Source organism: Taeniopygia guttata, chromosome 1 (assembly GCF_048771995.1).
Source record: "Taeniopygia guttata chromosome 1, bTaeGut7.mat, whole genome shotgun sequence".
In the NCBI taxonomy this organism is placed as follows: domain Eukaryota; kingdom Metazoa; phylum Chordata; class Aves; order Passeriformes; family Estrildidae; genus Taeniopygia; species Taeniopygia guttata.
Genome location: NC_133024.1, coordinates 91650917 through 91676160, shown reverse-complemented (window position 1 = coordinate 91676160; position 25244 = coordinate 91650917). Strand labels below are relative to the sequence as shown.

The 25244-nt window shown below is 41.9% G+C and overlaps 2 protein-coding genes across 6 annotated transcripts in view; one reads left to right on the top strand and one right to left on the bottom strand.

Annotated features, from left to right (window-relative positions):
* The window catches only part of COL4A1 (collagen type IV alpha 1 chain), a 119540-nt gene extending 101103 nt beyond the window's left edge, over window positions 1–18437 (bottom strand). For all 3 annotated transcript variants that reach the window (XR_012057492.1, XM_072933668.1, XM_030280344.4), the window contains exon 1: window positions 18230–18437. Coding sequence is in view for 2 of the 3 variants with exons in the window: in XM_072933668.1 (XP_072789769.1) it covers window positions 18230–18292 (63 nt within the window). In the remaining variant the exon portion in view is untranslated. The remainder of the gene's footprint in view (window positions 1–18229) is intronic.
* COL4A2 (collagen type IV alpha 2 chain) overlaps window positions 18438–25244 on the top strand; it is a 139808-nt gene continuing 133001 nt past the window's right edge. Inside the window, exons 1-3 of one of the 3 annotated variants that reach the window (XM_030280323.4) lie at window positions 18438–18574; window positions 18974–19077; window positions 19215–19275. In XM_030280323.4, coding sequence (XP_030136183.2) covers window positions 19034–19077; window positions 19215–19275 — 105 coding nt within the window. In that variant the 5' untranslated portion in view covers window positions 18438–18574; window positions 18974–19033. Of the gene's footprint in view, window positions 18679–18973; window positions 19078–19214; window positions 19276–25244 lie in introns of all 3 variants that reach the window. The other 2 variants (XM_030280332.4, XM_072933663.1) reach the window with 2 other exon arrangements.

Here is a 25244-nt window from a genome sequence, read left to right as displayed (position 1 = left end):
GAACATCTCATCACAATCTCTGAGACATGCCTACATTTCATAACCTTAGGACTGGGGGAAAAAAATGTCCTTCTTGAAAGAGTCAAAATAGAAAAATAATTACTTTGGTCTTTGAACTATTTTTTGAGGTTTTAAATCTACAACCTTCTCCTTCCAAGCTAAAGCAAGTTAGGAGATGCAAATTAAGGGTATTCTGTGAAAACTCCATACAAGCCTGCACTGAGTAGAAGGTTCTTTTCTTCTCAAGCACCTCTTTTGCTCTCCTAACAGGCTGCAGTCATTAAAATACTAGTGCTCTGAGGCAACCCTTACCAGCCTGGCCTGGCCAAGGTTCCATCACCCCACCTGCCTTGCATTTCTCCTGCCTGGCAAGCCACAGCAAGGAACTCTGGTAGAAAACATCTATTCTTTCTAAAAATAGGTATGAGCTATGAGAGAGCATGGCTATCCCTGGCCAGCACCAGCCCTACTCAGAGCCATTTAATATGAAGAATATGAAATCTCAGCACTGGGCTCTGAAATCCTAAAGCAGACTGCCTGCATACCTGCTACTTGGTTGCTGCTGAAGTGGAGGATGTACAGAGACCTGAGACAGACAACTGGAAAGATATTTCCTGGTTAAGGCAGTTGACTGGTGCCCTGGAGAATGAGATCCAGGCTGTGCCTGTCCCATGAAATCAGCTGAAGATGCTGCACAAATCATTTCCACACTTTTCACAGTCAGTCACTAATTATACATTCCCCATTCTCTCTACATCTTTAGTGTTGGATCTTTTCTCAAACCAAATATCTCAAAGTCCTGGCTTCAGCTGAAGTTACTGTGTTAAAAGCAGATGGTGAAATGCTACTGAATGCTAATTAGGAGGTACTTTTCACATTACCTTTTCCAGGCTTCCTCTCCCAAAGAGTCAGCAAATAGCTATGAAATCTTTAGGAAAGGGTACTGCACCTGCACCTCTCTGGCTTGCACAGGCAGAATGGGTTGAAAAAACTGAGTGCACCAATACACTGCCTCCTTCCTTCTGGAGAGTACGCATATAAGAACCAGCACATGCTTTCTCAAAACATTCAGGTATTACTGTGATGAATGCCATAGGAAGCTCATGGGAAGCTGAATGCATTTATGCCTTCAAAGCACAATTTACTTATCAGACCTTAAATAAGAAACAAGTCCAGAAAGTTAAGAGTAAGGCAAAAAAATCCTGCATCTTCCCTTGCTCAGTGAGCACATTCTGTTCCACGTATTGAATAAGATGTGATCCTGTGAAACCCATCAAGCAATTAGAGGCTAGAATGATGCAAAAGGGGCCCATGTTTAGGTTGCACAGAGCTTGACTATGAAAACAGAATATTCCTTAAGCATTTTCTCAGTAGGAAGACATATTAATATGTCAACATACGGCCTGTGGTGAGAAGGAAGTGCATTTGACTATACATCATGCGCTGAACGGCCAGCGCCCCTCCACATGCAAGGAGGCCAGAGAGAAAGCAAGGCTGCAGCCCGCAGAAGGCATTCAACAGGCGGCTGTGAGCAGGTCAGCGCCGCTCACCCTCCACCGCTGCCCTGAGGTGAAGCCCCACCCCGCAGCTGCGGTCAGCCCGGCCCCGCGGTCAGCCCGGCCCCGCCGCCGCCCGCAGCCGCGGTCTGGCCCCGCTCCCGCGGCCGCCGCTCCGCCAGCAGCGGGAACCGGCGGGCTCGGATGGGTACGGCTCACAGCAAAGCCGCCGCTGGCGCTCACGCACATGGGAAAAAGGAGTGGAAACGTCTCTTTTGGCAGCCCTGCGGGACACAGCCACTTCAGCACCAGCCAGCAAGTCAGTCCAACCTGCCTCCCTATCCTGTCCAACCCTGTTAAATTAATCACAAAACATTTACAACGGAGAGCACAAACCTTCACTGCCAATACCTTGCTGGTGTGGTTAACTATTCTCCTAATCCCAAGGCTTCCTCAGAGGGCTGCTTGTTCTTATTACTCTCTAGGGAAAGGCAGCAGATCTTTTTCCCCACCGGTGGGTTCTGTAATGCTTAATTCACTGCTACCTGACATTACAGGGACAAGGAGCTGATAGTGGCTGGGAGCTCTCCTATTCAACTCCACATGGAAAACTGTCTACAGGCAAAAAAACCAGTGCTTACCAAAGTCAAGTCACATTCATCCCTCACTTTATAATCATTTATATTTCAATGTTTTTTCTGGATATTTCAAAAACATTGCATTTTCAACACAAAATGAGAGTGAAGTCAACTGATTGGATGCTTGCTTTGCATTTCCATCTCAATTTCAGTATTTCAGCACATGAATATAGAAAAAAATATTTGCAGTATGATGCAATAGAGTAATTTAATATTTGTAAGTGTATTTAAGACAGGTACAGTATTTAAGTGCTCACCAAAAAAAAACTAAAAGTAGTGAGGAGAATGAAGAACAGAAGCTGTCTGCTGTACTTCCTAAAATAGATTGACACAAACTTTTCTAAATAAAAAACACTCAAGGATGCCTGAAATTTTTGCGATTAGGTGTAGTTTCATGCCTTTTACTCTGGAACTCTACATTTACCTCACCCGTTCTTCAACTGGTGGAGCACACATCAAGTATCCCTGAGAGACAAAGTACTACAGTATACAGATGTGCCTATTTTGGAAGCAGTTGGATCTCTTTTCCCTACGAGGTCAGGGTTTTGAGACCAAAATAATAGCTGTACTGTTTGTTATCCAGCTGAGAACAGCCTGGATTCCCTGTCTTGTTCAATGCTGTAAATTTAACTGTAAAGAATAAAATCAGTCCTCCCTAATTTCAATTAGCAGTGAAGGAAGAGGAGAACAGGTAACATACTCCTGTAACAACACAAAACTTTATACAGTTATTTGCAACAATCCAAAGCTTATCATTGTTTGGCAAGCCTTTCCTTTATTCATTTACTTCACTTCCCCTTCTTTCACTGGACAGGAATTTCATGTTAAACTGGAAAAAAAAATTAAAAGTTAAAATTTCCATTTCCAAAAGACTATTTGTAATCATTAAAATAAATTTTTATGGAGATCTTGGCTGGTTTTACCTCCTAAAAACTAGTGGGCATCATGAGGTATGCAGGTTTGTCTTACTACTTTTATTTTCTTCTTCTACCTTTACTCATCTAAATAATTCTGTGAATACTTGTTTTTTCTACCAGAACAGGCAAGACTTTTCTATTTTGTGGTCCTAGGCAGAAACAATTTAGAAAATATGCTTTTAAATAGACTGTAATTATTTTGTGCTCCAAGAGAATCAGAGAGACATAGCCAAAATCATTGGATGGAATTCTCAAGTTAATCTGGTACATCATCCTTAACCCATCAAAAAATTCCCCTTGATCATTTGTATTTTTTTCCTATTTTGATATTTAGCCTCTGTATTTAACGTTTTTGTCTCTGTGGTTACTGCAGAAACACCTAAAATGAAAGCAGCAAGGGCCAATACAGGAAAAAACTTGGCAACCCAGAGTTACATGTTAGGTCATGAGGGCCAGTGTGCTGCCAACTTTTAAGTGTGTGAACTCCTTTTATTCCTGAAGCTGATGATACTGAGAAATTAATCTTCCATCTCCATCAAATTCATTTTTATTACACACTTTCAAGCTTTGTATAATCTCTATCACAGAATATCACACAACTTACTTATATCTTACTTTGAATATCAGGAGGTTTTGTTCTCCTTATTTCACTTTTAGGAAAGGGAGACACAGGGAAGCTAAAAATACTGCCCTAGGGCTGCCAAAGCAGCCTGTGGCAAAATAGGGACTGGATTTCTGCTCCCACATGCAAACCCAGCCACACTCATCAGCAGCTGCACTGGATACTGCCTACAATATTTCCCTCAGCCCACCAGATCAGCTCCAAGCTCACCTCAGCCTTGGACAGGAATGAGATCAGCAGCTGAACAGTGCTACGGAGATCCATGCTCAGACAGGGTATGCAGGCAGCCAGCTGGAGCTGCTCAGGGAGGAGAGTTCCTTCCATGCACCAAAGGGAAAATGGGAAAGGGAAAGGATGGTACCAAGTTGGTACGAGGCCAAACTCCTTACAAATACGCTGGATTCATCCCTTCAGGCTGCAGGACCTGAAGCTGTTTGCAATTCTGCCCGTAGCTGAGAGAGCAGGTGGATGTGCAGCAGAAGGGGTACCACTGAAGACACAACAATTGCACCAGAGCCTTCAGATAAAAAATGACAGCCCTCGAGGGGTTTGTGGCACGTGGTGCATGTCCAGAGGCAACATTGGAGACCTACTTCTGAAACACTCCACCTTTGGATGGGATGCAATGTCCATATCTTCATACCTAAAAAGGTCTGATGAACATATCAGTGAACAAAGTCAAATAGAAAATAGAACCTTAGACTGCACAGTGAGAAAGTTCATAATTTAACCTGAAAGAACAGAAAAAAAACCCACCATTTTATTTTTACCACTGAATCAGAATACAGGCTATGACAATTTTACTGGCAAGTGAAAAGACATTCGTTGGAACTCTTATTCTTTGATTATCTATCAAGATCCATGGTCCTCACTTAGATATGAGAGCTCTCCACAGGTTTTAAAGGTGTTGGGAGAGTGGGCAGGAGGGTATCACACTTTTCCTGAAGAAAAATAAAATGGAATGAGGGGGAAAGAAAAAATAGTATCTGCAACAGATAATCGCTTCTCAAAATGAGGTTTTATCACCATTATGCATAATGCATCTCTTAGTCCCAAAATGAGTGAGTCGCGCTAGATATGTTTGCATGAAATGAATGATAAAATACTTTTGAATATTACATGTATTACTGAGGGAGTTCTACTAGCACATACTTCCATGAGTAGGCACCAATGGCATATGTCTAGAAGAGAGAAAAAGAAAATGCTGAAAAATATGAAGTGTCAGTATTAGGAACTTCTAAACAGAAATGAAGATTTCAAAAACAAGTATGTGCATAGGTACTTCACTCTGTAATAAAAATAAAGGAGACGCTTCTGGTAAAATAAAATCTTAGTAAAGAAACAAATATGCTAACACACAACAGCATACTTTTTACAGGACTGAGAATAGTACAGATTGCAGTGCACAGGAATTGTGTTTGGCTGATACTGCAGGTTCCAAAATGAAGTTGTTTATTCAAACTATTTATAATTTCAGAAAAAATTTTGGTAAATGTAAGTGCCGTGGTAATACATTTTCATTAACCTAGCAATTACTTTACTGCCTAGTCTAAGACAAAAATACATGATACATATTTCTTTTGCATTTTTCTATAATTTTTTTCTTTTCAGTATTTTGTGATAAGGCCTGAAAAAAAAACCCAAAAGCAAAACACACAAAAAAACCAAAAGCCACATTTTACTCCTTCTGGATTACTTTTATTTTTCCCCACCAAAAAGCCCATATGTGTTCCTGTATTTCACATGGATTCAAAACACTGTGATCTGTACCAACTGTCAGTTGTCCTTAAAAAATAGCAATAATAAACCTGCTGGGCACAGCTACAAAACTTTTGGGTTTCAGTCAGCTTTACATTCTTAGTTTCTCTTTCTTGCAATCACCTCTGGACTTAAAGACCACTAAGTAATCCACCTCCTTGGCAATGTTAGAGTTACAACAAAGAGAAAAATTTAGGGTACTAAGAAATACATCCACCACCTTTGAAGGTAGCTTGATGTGTTCACTTAACAGTGGGAAAAATTAAGCCTAAGAAAAGGTTGTCTTGTACTCTCCTGATAATATTCTAGATGATGTTTCTTTGTTAATGTCTTTAGTATTAAAAAAAATATATATCTCTTTGATAACTTATCCGAGAGCCTAAGGAGACACTTTTCCCTTGGTAATTTACATTGATCAAAACACCTAAGTAGTTTCTCACCTGTCAACATATCCAGAAGCTTTTAATGTCTTCCCAACATTAGACAGTAGCATATATTTTCACGTGCTATATTTTAATTGACTAAGTTTTTCAGAAGTGATGATAGGCTCATCATCACAAAGCCCCAACAATGAAACAAGCATGAGAAACGGAAGTGATTACAGACATGACATTTTGGACTTTCAGTTTGGGGAACAGAGCAGGACTGGTTATAAGGGAGGAAAAGAGGCACAGAATATCTGACCAGCCTCTATTTTCCATCTGTAGACCTGTCAAGATAAAATCATCCTCAGATAGCCAAACTGATGAAACTCATTTTTACTCTGCTGATCAAGATCACTAACTTACTTCTCTGCATGTCATAATTCTTCAGTGACAAAAGTAATTTCTCATGCAATAAATAAATTGTTGAAAAACCTTAAGAGCAAGAAGACACATAGATCTTACAGACATTTTCTGGCATTTTTACAGCTTGCTCCCTCCCTTGTCTCATGGCCTGTAGGTTTTGAAGGGAATGCAACTGGCATTGCTCTGGCTCTCTACTGCAGTCAGCTGGAGAGTCCAGCTTCAAAGGCAACTTCAGGAAGGGATGGAAAAGTGCTACCACATCGGGCTCTACTGGAGATCAAACCCCTCCAGTCCCAACAGGACAGGCACTAATGGACTCTCGCCGGACACCCTCGAGCTCACAGGAAGAGATGAAGGGTCTGACTTGGGATGTACGGCCCTCCAGCTGATCTGCACTCCTCTGCCCCTCCCTGAGATGATGGGCAGTGGGTTCTGCTGTTCCTCCTGCAGGAGCACATCCTTGCTGCTGGCTACTCCAAGCCTCAGCAGCTTCAAATGCTGGTGGTGACAGCAAGTAAAAGGCAAATCCTGTTGATTCACGTGCAAGGCTTCATGTGTAAGAGGCACCAGCCAGAAAGAAAAGCTGGCATATCTTTTCCATACGCCACAGCAAAGCAGGTATAAGCAGGATGAAACACCTTCTGTCCCCCAGGGAGCACAGCACACACAGGAAGGCACAGGGGAATGGTTAAGTGTAGCTATTGGCCTTATCCAGAAAATACACTTAGAAATTACTTCTTCACTCATCTTCTGCCTCAGTACTTCATCATAACATGCAAAATGCCTTGATTCTTTTACAGTCCCATCCCTTTTTCACCATCCCAAAAAAAGGCAGGTAAATAACCAGTTTAAAGGACGTGATGGCTTCTCCAAAAACAGACTCAATTTTACACTTAATGGTTAACTAAACGATTCCTGCAGCCAGTCAGATATTAAAGCATCAGCACCAAAATTTAGTCAAATGACTAACTCCTATCAATTATATCACTTGATATTGGCCTATCAGGATAATAACAATTGGTACTTAGGGAAACACCCAAATCACTCTCCATCATCAGTGACAACTATGAGATCGGTTAATTATGAACGTACATCGTAACTTTGCCTTTAGCATGGTGTGACTCAGATTTTAAAAATGCAGCTTCCATCTAATACTATAAATCTAAGCACAGGAATTCTGCACTTTATACTTTCAAATACAGCAAAAAATAGTCACAAGAAACAGATTACTCTACACACAAACTTACAAATTCTGTTTTAAGGAGTGGTCTTGGGCGAAACCTTTACATTTGACCTAACATAATAGAAATTTGTCAGCTGTCCTCTGGTACAAAAAACACATATAAGAGGCTCATGTTTTAAGCACACCACAACATTCAATTATTTTCAGCAAAACCTCATACAATAATATATGCAACTTTGGAAAAAAATCTCATTCCATTTTCAAGAGTGATTTGATATGATTTATAGACCTCTGGATTCAGAACGATGAAATATTTTTCTAGACAGCTGAACCACATTTATCAGAAAAGTAGGGGTATTAACCTAAACAATACCCAACATGACATAATCACATGTGCAGCCTCCCATATCAATCAATTTCACAGTTTCCCTTGGACAGTACAGACACACACTGTGCCATGTGCAAACCCGTCCCATGTAATTACCAATTACCCTTCCAATCATGGCACACATGTGAGAGGACCCAGGGAGGGAAACACAGAACTTTTCATTTTTTGGCCATGAAATGTTTAGACTTTAATCTATGATGTTGAATGGGCATTTACAAAAAACGAAGAATTGCTTGTGAGCCATGTGGTACAGAACAACAGTCCAGCTAAAATAAACCTAAGCTCAACAGAAGACACTTACCACACAGACTGCTTTGGCATTGCATTAAATTCTGTATGCTGTTCTATTTTGCAAGTAAAATTGGTTCTACTTAATTATAAGTAACAGGACACTAATTAAAACAAAGGATATTGTTGTATTGACATTGAACAAATATAAAAAGTATTCCAGTGAAATAGACCCCAGATGTACATGTCTATCAGTGCACAGATGTGCCTTATATCGTGTGAGCAACTAAAGTTGTGCACAGAATTGTTAATTTGCAAACTCTGAACCAAAAACATAATGTGCCCACTACATAGGGACCACGTAAATGCCATCTCAGCCTTAACACAGGATCAGTTAATCTTGATAATATCCTACTTGTGTTTTGCACAGTTGCATTTTCTGCAGGACTGGCAGCATCCAAAGTAGTGTATCCAGAGGACCAAACAGAGCTTTTCCTCTGGCTTTCACATTGCCAAATCAATTCTAGCACCAGCAGCTCCTGTGGTATCAATGAGAAAGTTTTTTTGGAATGCAAGGAAGGCATTTAGAACAAACACTTTTCAGTAGGTGTATATTTTAGCGTCTATATTACCTTTACAAAGGCTGTGGGAACATGAATAGGTATAAGGCAGTCACTTGCTAGGCTTGCTTCTTTAAAGATTTTATTTGAAGGTATTAAAAGAAAAATGTGATTTTTATAATGACAGCACACAGAAGTATTCTCACAAAACAGTCTTTCTAATTTTTTACCTATGCAGTTTTTTGGCTTTGTCCTGTCACAATCATCTTCTTTGGTCTCCTTGATACTGCAGGAAAAAACCTTTCTACATTCATAGCTTCTTTGACTACTCTAAAATCAATTAAATGGAAGCTGAAATTATTAGCAACTTCGAGGAAATTAGTCTGGCAGGACAGAGGGCACTGAGCTACAATCACTACAAGGTTAGCAGTTGTGTGCCTGCACATCTCAGTGGCTACCATTCAGAGCTTTTCTATGCTTATGACACATCAAGTCCATTTAAAATCATAAGCTCTGTCCCAACCAAGCACATAATTCCTGGAAAATGCATCAGAAATCAGCATCCACTGTTTGTCTTACCAGTGTGAATCAGAGCACGTTTTCAAAGCCATGTTCCCAGAAAGATGGATCGACTTTTCTGCATGATTTGAACTATTATTTTGGCATTCTCAAGGGCATGAGCCGAGACATTATTTAACCCAATGGCTTTAGGCAGTGGTACAACATTTACTGGATCACAAAGGTCCATACTGGGAAGTAAGGTTTAAAATAGCAATAGAAAGTCACAGACAGTAGGATTACATTGCATAAGAATTAACAGCACCAGAATCCATGTCTAAGTCTTGTCCCAGCTGCTGTTTACCAGTAGCAATCATGGAACAGCCCCTTCCAGGCTGGGAGTGCCAGCTGGAGGGTCCCCACAACTGGTGGCAGCAGCCAGGACCAAGAGCCAGCTTCCACAGCTGCTGTCCAGCTAAGCAAAACTTAAGTGCAGGGCTCTAGCATTTAGTTCTTTCCCCTTTCCCTGACCTTTCTTCATGCCATGATTTCTACTCTGGCCCCTGGAGATGCATCATGTAGCCCTGACTCCTCAGAATCACTGTCACACAGCCTTGACTCCTCAGAATCACTGTGCCATTAAAAAAAAAAAAAAATCATGATGAAAATATAGACTTCCTAGGATAATGTTAAGCTTTTTACTTTATTCTCACTTTCATTTATGCCTCTTGCTATTCCCTGCTTTTCTCTGAAAGTGTCCACGTTGATTCCAAAAAATGCAGCTGTTTTTAACAAAGATACAGCCCCAGTCAATACACTTCAGCAAAAAAAAAAAAAATTCAATAAAAAGTTACTCATCATTTTCTCAAGTAAAGCTGTTACATTACAAGATTACAAGCATCTACATGGCTTTAGTATTCCTTGCCTATTCTAACAAACTGCTAAAAGCACATGTGCATTTCAGCTAAAAAAGTCTTACGAGTTTTGGCCACAATTAGTGCTTGCACATGTATCTTGGCTTTATGGCAGCCAGAACTCATCCTTTTTCATTCTGCTAGCAGATAACTGACTTACCATTGCCATAAAAGGGACAAGCTTCAAGTACAATATGAGAATTCCTGGAATGCCTGAATATACCCTCATGTAGCTGAGTTTTCCCTTAATATGTGCACTATGAATGCAAACTATTAATGCACTAATTTCTCTTTAAACTTTTGTTCTAATTCTTGACAGCCCCATCAGTCCATGCCAGTGTAATTTTTCAGCCTTATTTGGGTTTCATTACAATGTTAGGATTTGTTTCAATGTTTTTAGATTAACAAATATTTCAACAGAAATTTTCAGTAGACTAGAAAACAAGTTTTCTTCCAGTAGATAAACAAATGGACTAATAAGACCAAAAGACTACAATATCTACTCAGCACATAGCTATCCAGTGAAAATGGGCTAATTTGTTCTATCCCTTAGCTACAACTGAAACGTTTGCCATGACAAAGAGAAAAAATAAAATAACATTTCTCATTCTGATTTCTCTACACTAAACTAAGAACACCATAAATCATCTACTAAAAGGGAACCAGCTAATAAAATTATTTATTTTCCACTAAGTTAGTGATTATTTGCATGAAAGATTACATACTTCATTACGAATTTCCAATGTGAATTATCTATAGGAAGAATCCTCACATAAAAATGGCATTGATCATTGACTGTGATGAATTAGAACTCTTTCTCCCACTAAACCATTTAAGAATGCTCTACCACATTAATTCCCCAGTGTTAAGACAACATCCATATGTAAAGAAGACATATTGAGAGGGTATCTTGACTAGAGGAAAGGTTGAAACCTCAGACCTCCCATGTAGCCAGAGAGATCATAAATCCCACAGCAGCTGAGACACACATGGGCAGAGAGAAGGCTGGACATCGGTGTTCAAAGGTAGTAGAGGAGATGAATGTTACTTGCCTCAAATAATTTTTTTCTAGCTATGTTAGGGAACACCACCAGACTTCTGGCACCTTTCAAGAAAGTTTAACATCTAAACCTGATTTGCGGCTTTCATCTTATCTCAATGCAGAGATGAAGAGCAGAGTTTGCAAACTGGAGCTACTCAGAGCATGTCTTCCACTTTTACAGCTCAGCAACGACCTCCACAGGGGTGGCAGACTTTACCTAAAAACTTTCTGTTTCCCAGTTGTAGCATTTAAAATGTTCTTTAATTATCTATATATATATATACACACATTATCTACAGACAAGATAATGGATAGTTTGTACCATGCTTCAATCTTCTATAAAAACCTACATTTCTGAATGCCAGTGACCAAACTCACTTGATTTTTTATTAAAATATTATAATTTTTCCTACCAATCTCAGTGTATTAAACTAACTATTGGATTTATTTTATAACTCTGATAATTTTTTCTACTGGCTTCCTCTCAGCTGTCTTAAAAATCTGCATGCTAAAATGTGGTCTCTCTGTCACTGCTACAAGCAGATGAAAGCCACAAAAAGATGAAAGAAACTTAATTATTACTTTGCAATTTGTTTACTCCACACACTTAACAGCACTTTGTATTTTGTCCTTCACATTGTTCTGTTGAAGAATCACACCCTTCCTCAGACCCTGCAAGAAAGAGGCTGTCTGCCAGCAGCTGTAAAGGTGAAGGCAGTAGATGCATAGAGAGAGAAAAAAAGCATAGGAAAGGAGAGGAACAGAGTATGATTACTGATCCTCTTGAATCCACACAAAGGAACCCTTTAGCTTACAAGAAATTCCATAAAAGTAGCTGAATAACTTCGCTAAAAACACAATTACATATTTTATAAATTAAGTTGGCTCATTCATGGCTAGTCTTGTGCCATTTATTTCAGAACAGCATTCTTGAGATATGAAGGTAACATTTTTTAAAAATCAACAAAAAGGAAACTTATCCTTTTCCAGCTCTTCTTTGGCTTCCCTCATTTCATTTTCTGATATGTCCTTTTAATCATGGGGCTGTAAGGCAAGGCCAAGCCAAAAATAGGGAACTTTTTGCTGGCTGTGAGGCTGACTCATCTCCACCCAAGCAGATTCCCAAGCTGCTGGGTCCCACGGCACCTGCTGCCTGCACCCAGTTCTGGTGCACCTTGCACAAAAACTGCACTGATGTCACTGTGCTGGAACACCCCAGCACTGGTATAAAAGCAGGATTACAATTCTCATTGGAACCCATAAGTAAAGGTTTTCAGATTCTTGATAATTTGGCAGATCAGAGGTGAATAGGGGTATTTCCTACCAGCACCACACAAACACCCAAGCTAAGTAAAGCTAATATAATATTAAGGCTTACAATGGTTTTGCCTATGTTAAAAATATAATGAAAGCACACTATGTTAAGAGGTTTCCTAAAAAACACATATCTGAGATATTTTGAGATGCCAAAGTAGTAAAAAGTGAGCTTAACAGAGTACAGTAGAAGTACAAGGGACTGGAAGCTGAAGTGCTTTTGAACCTCTACACTGTACTTTTCTTTTTCAATTTAGAAAATTTATTCAAGCTCCTCCTTCTGCAAGAGGATATGCCAGAGATAAAGGAAGATTAAACAATCAGTTTTTTCATCCTATAACTGTTTGCACATGCCAGATGGTAAAAAAGGACTAATTTTTGTACTAGTTATCCAGTTACTCTTTATGAAGAATACATTTGCCTATTTCTTTATAGTAACTCACCTTAGATTAAAAGAGCATAATGGTAGTAATTACATATTGATAATGTTTTCACTTGTCATATATTTTACTGACACATTGCCCAAGACATTGCTATATAAAGACTCTTGAAGGGTTAATACCACATATTTTTCTAATTTATTAAACCACAAAGAATAATTCCAGCCAGTCACAACTCAGAGAAATCAAAAATTTATCTTCCCATACACATCAATACATTGCAACAGTACTTTACACCTTCAACTACTCTCTAAAGCCACAGGTTGCTCTTCCATTCAGGTCACAGCCCATACCCAAATTCTTCTCTTTGATCAAATCTTGCAAGGTGTTAAGGTATTAAGTGTTTATGATGGGAAAGTCACCTGGAAATTCTGGGAAGGGTGTACTATGTAACTTTCAAACACCGATGAAGTAAGTCAATTTATTCTTGTGTAGAGGTTGTTGAATCTTCCTTTGTTTAGTCTAGTTCTATAAAAAGAACAATATTCCTAAGCCTATCCCTAAAGAAGGTTTCTGACATTTTAGAACAATAGTTTAAGCTGCCTGCAGCAGCTGTGCTACATTGCTCTACATAATCAGGGCAACTGACAGAATATACATCCAGCATAACCTCAGGCATTATACAAGCTAGTGACATCCAGAATTATAAACATCAAGCAGACAAGTTGCAATGAAACATTGCAGTAGTCCTGCAGGCATTTGATACAAACACTCAGCAGCAAAACTCGTGCAGCTTGAGATGACAGTTCATGAACGCACTTGCATATGCTGACATTCAACAGGTTCAGAGACTGTGCTCACCAACACGGCTGGCAGCAGGCAGGTGCATGTTTCCAAAATATCCTGCCCTTCTCTCCCTCCACCAGCACCCCATGCCATGATGCTGTAGAAGAAGTGGCCAAGAGGCCACTTGTTTTGGCAGAGAGAACAACAGGTATAAAGACATTCCTTTGGGAGTCACCAGGCCTGTCCCCTTGTTCCCAGAAGTGCCCATGCATTTTTCTGTGTATACATATTTAGTAATAACCCCCCACTGCTGGGACAGGTGAAGCCATGCCCACCGCTCCTCCACTTTCCCAGGAAGGCCACCCTCCTGCCCATGCTCTCATGACCCTCTCTGGTGCACCCTCAGCCACCCCAAATCTTATACCTCTTTCTGAGAAGACATCTAGCTCCAACAGGAGGAAATGGAGCACTGCACTTGTCTTCTTCATGCTCCTACACCCCACCATAGCCTGGCAGAGGCAACAAAACCCACTTCCTCTTCTTCTCTGAAGCCTTCCAGCCTGAGAGGAGCTTCACTCATTAGAAATCATTTGGGTCTCCCCTTCTGGCCATATTTTTGGAACCAGAGTGACCATATCTCCCTTCTGAATTAACACTTGCTAGTGTTTATTAAATGTGCTCTTGGTATTATTAAGTCCTTGAGGGCATTCAGGAACAAGGGCGTCAGATGGCCTCAGGGTGTCTCAGCATCAAAGACATGGCAGTCCTAGACACAGCTGCAGAAAGCAGCTGCCCAACCCTGCCTTACTTCATTAGTAAAAGCACACCCAGGTGAAGTGCTACCAGTGATTCACACTCAGTCATACGACTTCTCTTCAACCACATGCCAAAAGCCCAGGTCATTCTTTCTATCTGCTCTAGGTTTATGTGCCCTGTACATCTCCATCTCAGTAAATCACATTTTTAAAGAAAAGAGAATAGAAAAAGTGGTCAGATTAGTTGGAAGCAATTATATTCCTTTTGCTTTTGACTTTTAACTGCATGTGTCAGAATGCACTCCCAAATATCATGCAAAAAACAGGAGAAGTGATGCAAGGAAGGCGGGAAGAAAATAACAGCAGAACTGTCTCTGCCTGGCCACATACAGGACCACTCTTTATACAGGGCTTACCCAAGGACAGGAACCTCCTGGTCTCCCACCAGTGCATCCACAGTTTCCACCAGCAAATAGCACTACTGGAATCAGCATTGCCCTTGTGGAAAAATTTATGTATGCTTTTATCACTGTTTTGGCACACATTTCCCTATTACCTCCATAGAGCTTGCTCTCACTCTGTCCCAGTACCAAGACTTTCACCAAGACTAAAAGCAGAAAAGCGAGATTGGTTGGGAACTTGGAGAGAATGCTAAACCCACTGCTGAGCAGGGGTGGCCAGGGGAGCTCCTCTCTTCCACCAGTGCTTACATGGCAGCCAGTCCACTTGTGTGGAAGGTGACTCAACCCAGGGCTCAAGTGCAGCTGAAGATCTCTCTCCGCTGCATGCAGGACAAGGACCAGCACTGCAGCAGCATGGACAAGGTACAGAAACATGAAACAGGCATTTCCATGGCACTCTCCACTCTCAGCCAAGCAGTACTAATGTTAGGAAACAGACTTTCTCCAAAGGAAATGGCAGCCTGAAGAGTGTCAGAAATGAGAGCCCCTGCAGAGATCCATCAAAACAAGCTTCTCCTGTAACCATCTCATGGGAGCAGTCTTTTATCCTGACCTGGAAACATCTTAACCTACTCCCCTCTCTTCCACTCTGCTCTCATTGTAACCTGAAAACTAATATCTTGAGAGGAACGCAGAATGGCTCAAAAGCCCAGATTAGCTATAATTATTATTTTCATTATACTTGATCAAAATAAAGAACACTAAATTTCCAGTGTCACATCTGGAAGCACCTCATAGTGCCACATTAAAATCAGTGGGAGCTGCAAGGGAGCAGCTCCCTCTTTCTGTACTGAGGCACGTGATCATGACAGTAGCTGGCTCAGGGCTGGCTTTGCTGCGTCAAATGCCTCTGTCAGAGCACTCATTCCAAATCTCCTTGTATGTATTTAATCATAGATATGTCAGAGATAAAAACAATTTATCTGTCCTGACAGACTGCAGAATCACCACCACCAACACAACATGAGCTGCTTCTGTCACACTTGCTTGTGCTCACAGGCATGGATGGTCTCAAGCCAGAACAACCACGATGCACATACGAAGAAACATTTACTGTGAGGGTGACTAAGCGCTGACACAGGTTGCCAAGAGGGGTTGAGAGGTTCAGTCTCCATCCTTGGATATATTCAAAACTATGTGGACACAGCATTAAGCAACCTGTTGTAGCTGTCCCTGCTCTGAGCAGGAGGTTGGACTCCAAGGTGCCCATCAGCCTCACCAATTCTGTGATGAAGGCCATGGTACAATTCATAAGACTCTGGCCTGCACAACTGCCATTTAAAAAAAAAAAAAAAAAAAAAAAAAAAAAAAAAAAAAAAAGACTAGCCTAAAAGCTACTTTGGGGAAGAAAGGAACCAGCAATTTTTTTTTTTCCTGCAGAAAAGTGGTTGCTCCATTCAGCCTATTGCAAAGACTACTGCTACAGACTTCCTTACCACACAATCTTCTGCTAATACAACTACTCTTTAAATGTAAACAGTGGGAACACGTTCATCTGAGGACAATGTCAGCACTGGGTCAGCTCTGCCAGCTCTCCAAAAGCAGAAGAGGTGCTGCCAAGGTGAGAGTGCTTCACACCACCCTGCCACAACCATGCACAAGCATCAGCCCAGCTCAAGAACCTCCAAAGAGCAGCCTCTCGATCACCACTCACACGTGGTATGGTGCAGGCTAACAGCCATCTCCATCACCTTTTGTGTGGTTGCTAGTGACAGGGGACAGTGTGGAGTGGGGGACAATGCCAGCAGAACGGATTTGATTGAAAGGCCACCCATGTACAGCTGAAGGCTTATCTAAGGCAACAAAACACCGAAGAGCTCAACTTCCACTACATATTTGTGTTTTCTGGAGGCACTGACAAGGAACTGTAAATCTGCAGTCAGCTTAACACAGAAAGAATGGTTAATTATGGGAATAGCTTCGTAAAATAATTAACAGCTTCATTCAGGTTACATTTTAAGAAATCTTGATTTTAATGGAATAATTTATCCAGCATATGCTAGATACTTCTGGAACAGAGCCTCTTCACAGTTGCTACAGAAGACCTCAAATTGTACAACTGATACTGAAGTTTGTATCTTCTTTTAATAAGTACCTCATCCCTACATAGTTTTGTGTCTTTGATTGATAGTCATGGTTCACCCAATTACTTCACTTTACAGCACAAGATGGGAATGTATCTCACAGATAGGTAGTTTTATCTCTGGATATACCAAATTTAGAACTCAAATGTAAATAATTTACTTCTAAATACTCTGATTAATTATAATTAATTAAAATTAATTATAACCTTAAGGGAATACAGTTTTATCAGCTTAATGGCAAGTGATGGATGAATTGCCTAAAAAGATTAACCACTGAATGATTTATTGAAATCACAGTAAGCCTGATATTATCAGCCTAGGAGCAACAGACAAGACATCGGAAGTTCAGTGCATTGCTTACTTCAGTTGATTCAATACATATACACCATCCCACGGGTCACACAGAGGCATCAAAAGTCATTATAGGACTTAATTTCATCTGAAACTGCAGAAAAGCTTAAAATAACCCTTTCCCATACCTCTGTTGTTGACTGAAATGTTAATACAAGATCTTACATTTGTAGCAGGAAGCATGACAAAAAGCCATGTGTCTACAGCTACTGACAAGTTTTCTGCACTCCTGAATTTCACTAATACAGTATCAATGTAACTAAATCCAAGGAAACAAGGACACACAAAAAGATAACCTATTTCAAATTATTGTGTCAACTGCCCATTACTTAGACGTACAGAAGGAACAGCCCAAATACTTCAGGAGCTCCAGGAAAGAGAGTCCTTTAGACTTAAGGACAGCTAATAGCTATTATCACAGTGATAAAATTAGCTCCCTTAGCAAAACTTTCAGACTACTTGCATGCTTTCGATTTTAAAAGTCTATGCCACAATCTAGTTCCACCCGGAAAGATGCCAAAATTCAGCTTTAACCATTAACGTTAGGATCCTTCCCAGTCCCCAGCCTACTGCCCATCGCGGGGGTCAAAGGCAGCGCGCACAGCACTTTGAATCCAAGCAGCTAACTCTAAACTATTATTCATATAAATATTGTTTATTTTTTAATTATTTTCATTTTTCACCGTGGAAACACAACTCGGTGCTTTTCAGTCCCGGGTGGGTGCGTGCTTTCTATTCTCTCCCCAGCCAGCGGCGCTCCGTGCCGGGCCGTGGGAGAGCGCTGCGGGGCCCGTCCCCGCCGGAGCCCCGCTGCCATCCCCGCGCGGTGCCGGCCGCCCCGCTGCGCTCCGCTCCGCGCCCGCGGAGGGCCGGAACCGGTGCAGCCCCGCGCAGCGCCGGGGCAGCCGGGCATCCGCGCGAAGCCCACCTGGCTACCCCGGCGCCCCGAGAGCGGAGGCCCCGCGCCCACCCACGCCGGCTCCCTCCCGTCCCGTCCCGTCCCGCGTCTCCCCGTGAGAGGGTCCCGCGTGTGCGCAGCCCGAAGGAGCCGCCTCCGCGTACTCACCGCGGCGGACACGGCGCTGAGCTCGGCGCTCAGCAGCAGCCCGAAGCCCAGCCAGAGCCGCATGCTGCCGCGCACCGCACCGCGCCGTCGGTCCCTGGGCGGCGGGGCGCCTGCGACTCACAGTGGGGCTCCGCGGGGCCGGCCCCACATGCGCGTCTCTTCCCTCCGTCGCGGCCGCGGCGCCTGCAATGCCTCGGGGGCGAAGGACTCGACTCGTCGTACACGATGGGCGGTGGCAGCCCCCCCCTCTCCTCCCCTCCGGGCGGGGACCCTGGGAGGGCGCAACCTCGCCCGCTCCCGTTCCCCGCTGGCCGCAGTTCTTCCGCCTGCCGGTCCCCGCCGCGGGTGCGTGGTGGGCCGCGGGGGGCGCGGGCGGAGGCGGGAGGGGCGCTGCTTCCTCGGCGCGCACCGCCGCGGCCGCCCGGAGGGCACGGTACGGCAGCGCAGCGGTGCGCAGCGGTGCGGGGCGGGCGGCGGAAGGGCCGGGGGAGGGCCGGGGCCGCTGGCTCCGCTCGGGTCCGCTCCGCTCGGCCCGGCCCGGCCCGTCGGGGTCCGCGCCCCGCGGGAGGCTGCGCGCCGGGAGGACGCCGCTCTGTGCGCGGCGCACAGCCCTCTCTCCCCGGGTCGGAGCCCGGCCCGGCCCGGCCGGCGGGGCCGCTCCCTGCTCCGGCAGCGGCGTCGCCGAGCCCGGAGACCTCCGGCGGGGGGAGCGGCGGTACCAGCGGGCTCTTCTCTGCCTTGCAGGGGTGGCCGTCCGGCGGGAGGGAGCCCTGAGCCGAGCCCCCGGCCGGGGAAGGAGCGAAAATGGACATCTCGCAGCTTCCCAGTGCACGTATTTTCCTTCGTCAGTAAGTAATTCCGCTCGATAGGCTTTTGGAAATAACTTTTTTAAAGTCGTATTGTCACCTTTAGCTGCAGAGCGTTATCACGTGCTTGTTTTGCACTAGCTTGAAACAATATCGTCCTTATTCACCTTTCTCTGCAGGGATACGGGGCTTTTGCTGATCCTGATGGAAGTTGTGCTGTCAGCCGTCAAAGTGGACGCTGTAAGTAAAACATCTTCTGACTTTTACTGAGGAGAGAAGAGGAGAAAAAAGCAGTTTCCTTGGTACTGCAAGGAACTGCGTTTTTCTTGCCAGATGGCTTATCTATCTTTCTATTAAAAGAAACTAACAAATCATCTTAGCAAGCCTTACAGATTGTTGCCTTCAACAAAATGATGTTCAGCAGAGAAGCACAATGCTTCAAGTGTCAGGTTGTTTGAAGTATTCCTCTGTTAATTTTGCCCTATTTGGGTAATTCATTAAAACAATAGTGAAACAAACCCAACAATTTCTTTATTTTTGTGAGAAACACGCCAAAAATGCAGTGATGTAGATACCAACAAGTATTTTGGTAAAGTTAACCTGCAGGTGAAATGTCTTTTACATACAAACCTCAACTGAGGGCTGTGAAGCTTATTTCCACAAGTCAGAGCTTATAAATAAATTGTTGGTTAAATCCAAAAATAGGTGTTTTGTGCCACATAGGTGGTTGCAGCGATCATCCTAAGTTGTTAATGTAAGCAGAAGTTACTAAACTCTTGCATCATTGTCACAAGGATGTGAAAGCTGTGAGAGATAATGCATAGGAGAGTGCAACATTTGCTTGTTACAAAGTTTGGTGAGTTTAATGGAAAGATTGTCATTAATGGGAATAGATTTTGGATAAGGCCTGAATATAGGAGACTGAGGTTGGTAGGCTTCACTTATGGCTGCATTTATTGGTCAGCCACAAGTGTGGGTAAGGCTCTGTGGTCATGTGCTAGTGGGACCTTGATTACATTTTTTCAAAGGCTATCCTACTTACATTTTAATCCTACTGTCTGCAACTTTATGGCTTTCCACTCCATATAGATGTGTGATGATAGGCCACGTCTTTGGTGAGATAGCATACTGTGTTGTGGAATGGGAGATAGTGTGTTCAGGAATGGGAAATACTAGGGCTTTTGCAGCAGGTGTTGTGAAACACGATAATCCTGCACTCCAGCTGCAGTTGGCTTGTAGCGCTTGCCCGCCAGCCCACGTGGATGGTTGATCTCTCCACATCATGCCTGAGCAAGAGCTGTCTGGCTGGGGACCCACAGCCCTGTGGGAAGGGACAGGAGCAAGAGCCTTAAGTGTCATATGCTGCTTGTCTTTGCCTCATTTAGACACATTGTTCTGCTGCATAGTGCTGAATGGATGATAAAATTACCATGTGCTACTGAAACCAGAGCAGGCTGGTGATAACTGCAAATGTTTTATGCCCAGTAATGATATCACTGGGATCAGTTGACATAAACCAGTGGCATTATGACTCTTCTTTTATGAAGTTGTGTTGTAGTGTGCATAGCATGATACCTGAGTTTTAGCTACAGCATGGACTAATTCATTCTCCTTCGTGTTCTTATAGTAGACTGCAGGCTGTGGTGTTAAAACAGAGGTATACTGAAGAGGTGTTCAAGATACCTCAGTTAATGCATGCAGTCTCATCATGGCTGCTTGAATCTCCACATGCTGGTTTTCCCAGAGAATCTTGAAAAAGTAAATTGGCTTGCTTGAAGGTTTAATTTCTTAGATTTAGTAGTTCCTAAGGTGGTGGCTATATAGGAGATGAAACACTCCAATGAATATGAATGGGGAAATCTGGTCATGTTTCCATGAAAAATTGAGCTGCACTGCCACCACAATATTTATCCCATTTTCCACTCATGTGCTGCTTCCTTCCCTTGGTCAGTCCAGGTCTTTCTGTAGTTGTGTGGTGAGCTGAATTGGAAAATTCCATTTTTGTATTAATCACTACTCCAATAAAGAAGAGGGGTGAGAGATAACTTTATCCTGGGTCAGATCATCACTTGTATTCATAGAAACCGGGGCTGGCATGTGGTTGGCAGCAGGCAGCTGGGGGTGGGAGGAGGGTTGGGACTTGCTTCTTTCAAGTTGGCACTTGCTCTTGCAGTGACCACTCTGGTCAAATATGTTTGCCAAGTGACAAAGTGGGTGTCAGTGGAAACCAGTAGCACCTGAACAATTGCCAGAGTTGCTGGCAGTCTTATTCTTTATATTGTAATCCTGTTTGTCACACTGAATCTTCTCCTATTTGTCACACAGATCAATGTGCTAATGTTATGAAGTGTTTTATTCGCTAGAATTAAATAAAACCTGCTATGAATTATTAGAGTCTGTAAGACCAGGTCTTAAAAATCATGGTTCTACCTATAATGAGACAGGCAGAGCTGTTTGCTTTGACAGCCATATGTATGTGAATGATTTACAGCTGCTGGACATAAGTGGTGTTAAATGAGAAAAATTGCACATAGGAAGAAATTGAAGGGAGATTAAGGAAAGGCCGGGAAAAGGAGAAAGGAAGAGCAGAACTCGGAGAGTTTGACTGAATGTGTTGCCTGGCAGGCTGCTGCTGGCTGTTGGGGAGACGGATGTTTCTCAGCAGAAAAAGAAATGAGAGGAGGAAAAAGAAGGAGGATGTTTAGGATATCAGAGAACTGGGAGAGAAAAAAAATGGTGTCTCTGGCAAGAGAAGAGGATGCTGGATGCAGGCTTGAAGAACTAAGGAAGAGAAGTCCCTGAATGGAAGTGCCAGCACAGACAGCCAAATGGAGTGGATCAGGCACAGTTTTCTTTAGCGCTCTTTGGCGTACATTGGATAGTGATGTTAGAGGCCTCAAATAACTTTGGAACTACTCTGAATTGTAGATTCAATAATTCACATGGCTTAAATAAAATTAAGTAGTATTAACTACCTGAAGTTCAACTAAGTTTACAGATTTCTTCTCCCTTTCTGTCCCTGCTAAGGCATTACATCAAAAATATAGTTCTTGAGTATTTTTTTCCTCTTCAGAGACAATGTAGCTTATGCTAATGCTGTTATTTTTTTCTTTTGTCTTCCAAAACTAACACTTTTCCCTAAGTCATTTTGTAACCTTTGATTACTTTATTGGTGTCCTCTTGGTATATTTTTTTAACTGCCTCTAACAAAAGTTACTTTTTTTCCAAGTTATATTCGGGTGAGAGCAATAGAATCCCAGGAAAGAAGAAAATAACTGTAGATCAAAGAAAGAAAATTGACAGAGAATAAGTTTGAATACCATCTGCAAAAATAACAGCAAGTAACAGATCACAATTGTCATTAGAACAGGAGACCATATATAGATACACAGAAAGAAAACAGTTGAAGTCGTGCATGAGGTATATTTCTCTTCACTTCTATAAGATTTTAAGGGGATATATCATGGAGGATGTCAACAAGTGGGAGAACAATAAATCTTTAATAGAGAAAATAAAACCAACAGTACTATGTACTACTTCTGTTGGTTTTGTCATGAAATTAGATTGCTGACATGGGTGCCTAAGTTATTGCTCTAAGTTAAAATGTGTCAATGCTCTGAGTTATCTCACATCCAGGTTTTCCCAGATGTGTCCTGTTTTATTCCATCTGGAAAGTTTTGTCTGGTTGAAACAGGAGGACTTTTTACATTAACACAGGATTTCCAGGCTAAAGAAGCCAGGGTGGAGTAATCACTTGGCCCATCCTGCTTAATGTGTCTACTGTTTAGTGTAGGCACTGGGTGAAAAATGTGATAAGGCAGGCATGCTGCCCAGGTGATCTAGGAAGGAGGCATCAATCTGATGTATTGATTTTCTCTGCCACATTACTTACTTAGTGCATGCAAAGTGAATCCACCTCTTCCTGGAAATACCAGGCTCCCTACCCGTGGGCTGCTTCAGAAATAGCTTAGGAGATTCCCCAAAAAGATACATTGCAATCCTAATTTAGAACAGCTTCATTTGAGGTATATCCACACTGACAGACACTGTTTATTTATATCTGATTAAATAAGTGTATAGTTGGGCTCATTTTTGAGTAAGAGTGGTGTTTTATAAGAAAATCAGACATAATAATGATACCTTGAAGAAATCACTGGCATTTTGGTGACCCTCCTAGCACATCTCATTGCTTTAATCAAAATTTCTTTGAACCCTGGAAGAATTATTGGGTAGTTTAGGGAGGACTCTTTCCATGTTCAGTCATGGAGCTGACAGGAAGGGGCAGTTCTTTTAAAGAACTATGAGAAATCCTCAATGAAGGAGGTGGCAGCTGCCTAAGGCAAAGCCTCTCATTTTCACTGCCATCAACAGCCATATTTGGTCTGGCACTGCTATTTCGATGCTGAGGGTCACAGAGTTTGTATCACATTGTGGACAGGCTGGCTGCCCAAGTGGGAATTTATTTATGTTTTTTTTAAGAGCCATGACTTCTCCCATCACCATCATATGAAGCCAGACAGAGAAACACTTTCACAGCCAGTATTGCACACATGATAATGTAGTCATGGTTGATAGCTTTGAATTCTCTATTTTTGGTCCCTACTTTTTTGTGTGCTGTCTGCTCCACTCATCAGTAAGAGAGTTCCTTATGCGTGTCTTTTCCTTGTTACTACTGAAATTCTTCCTTGAAATCCTTGAAATTCTTTTTTTTTCCTGCCATGCCTGTGATACTGATTCTAATTTACTAATTAATCATTCTTTCTTGAAAGATTTCTTTAAGAGTCATTTGTTCTATATCTGTGTGAAAAAAATTGGAGTCTATTCTTTGTATATAGTCATATCCTGTATATCATCACGTAAATGATTCAAGTTATTCATGCAAGGACAAGACAAGTTACACCAAAAGCAAAATATTGTATCTACCTGAAGTTAGTGATGAGGAGGAGTTTCTTGCATTTGTCCATGATTTTTAAGCTCTCTGTGCAAAGTCACATATAGGTTCTTTACTCACCTTTTCTTCTTTCTAGATCAGGATTATGTTCAAAGAATACTTACTATAATATATTCAAGTTAATTCTATTTTGTTGAGTTGTTAACTGGCATATAATATGGTCATGCTGCATTTGGTAGTGGAATAGACAGAGTTCTGTCAACTTCCCAGAATTCTCAGAGTGAAAATGTTGATAATGATCCCTGACAAGGTAAATTGATAACTAATAACAAGAACCCTGACAAGGTAAACTGTCATGTAATAAAATGATCATGTTGTTTTTTTCATCTTACTCTGAAACTAGCTGAAGCAGTTTCAGAAATTCAGCATTACTTTTCCTTGAGCTTTTGACGTAGGACATCTGGGTTTTATTGTGTAGTGATTTTACCACAGGAAGCCTTTATGCATTATGATACTAAACGTATCATGTATTTTTTAAATTTTGCACAAAACAATTATTTGTAGGTCCTTACCCGAAATGTAAAGCTGCATTGTGGCTTATTCAGTTATACTATAAGCAAACACATTTGTTATAAATATTTTAATTCAGTAGTTCAGAGCATATTTTGTATTAGTGTTGGGTCTGGGTTTTTTTTTGCAGTAATGCGTTTCTTGTTTGAGACCAGATTATTCTTAATTACTTCTTTGCTTTTGTTTTGACAAAAGTTGGCCAAGGAGTGGAACATTCTTCATATCATATTGTACTGATCCAAGATCTTCTGAGAGTTCAATGTTAATTTAGTAGCTTACATAGTTTTGCCTAAGAAGGTAGCTTATCTTCTCATGCCTTGCTTTATTCCCAGTGCCCTGTTTGCTCCTCAGGAGTAAAAAGCACAGTGAAATTTTCAGTGTTTCCTGAAGTTTATCCACAGTTATTTTCTTTAAAATGGCAGCACCTATCTGATTGCAGCAGTTGACTCAGCTCACAGTGAAAGTATGTGATCTTTATCATGCAAACATTTCTGAGTGACCAAGGACCAGCACTGTTGCTTTCCACGTGCCCTTTTTTGTCCATTTGGAAGCTGTAGGTGCTGGTTTGATACAAAGAAAGCTCCTTGTTTTCACACCCTAGAAACAATGCGTAGCAAGGAAAAATGCTCTCACAGTTCATGAGCAAACTTGCATTTGTGTGATTAATTTTCCCTACTTCAGCAGGATCATGTTTTTGTTGCAGCTTCCCCTCCTTAACAGTCACAGTGTTTGACTAGGCTGCTGCGTC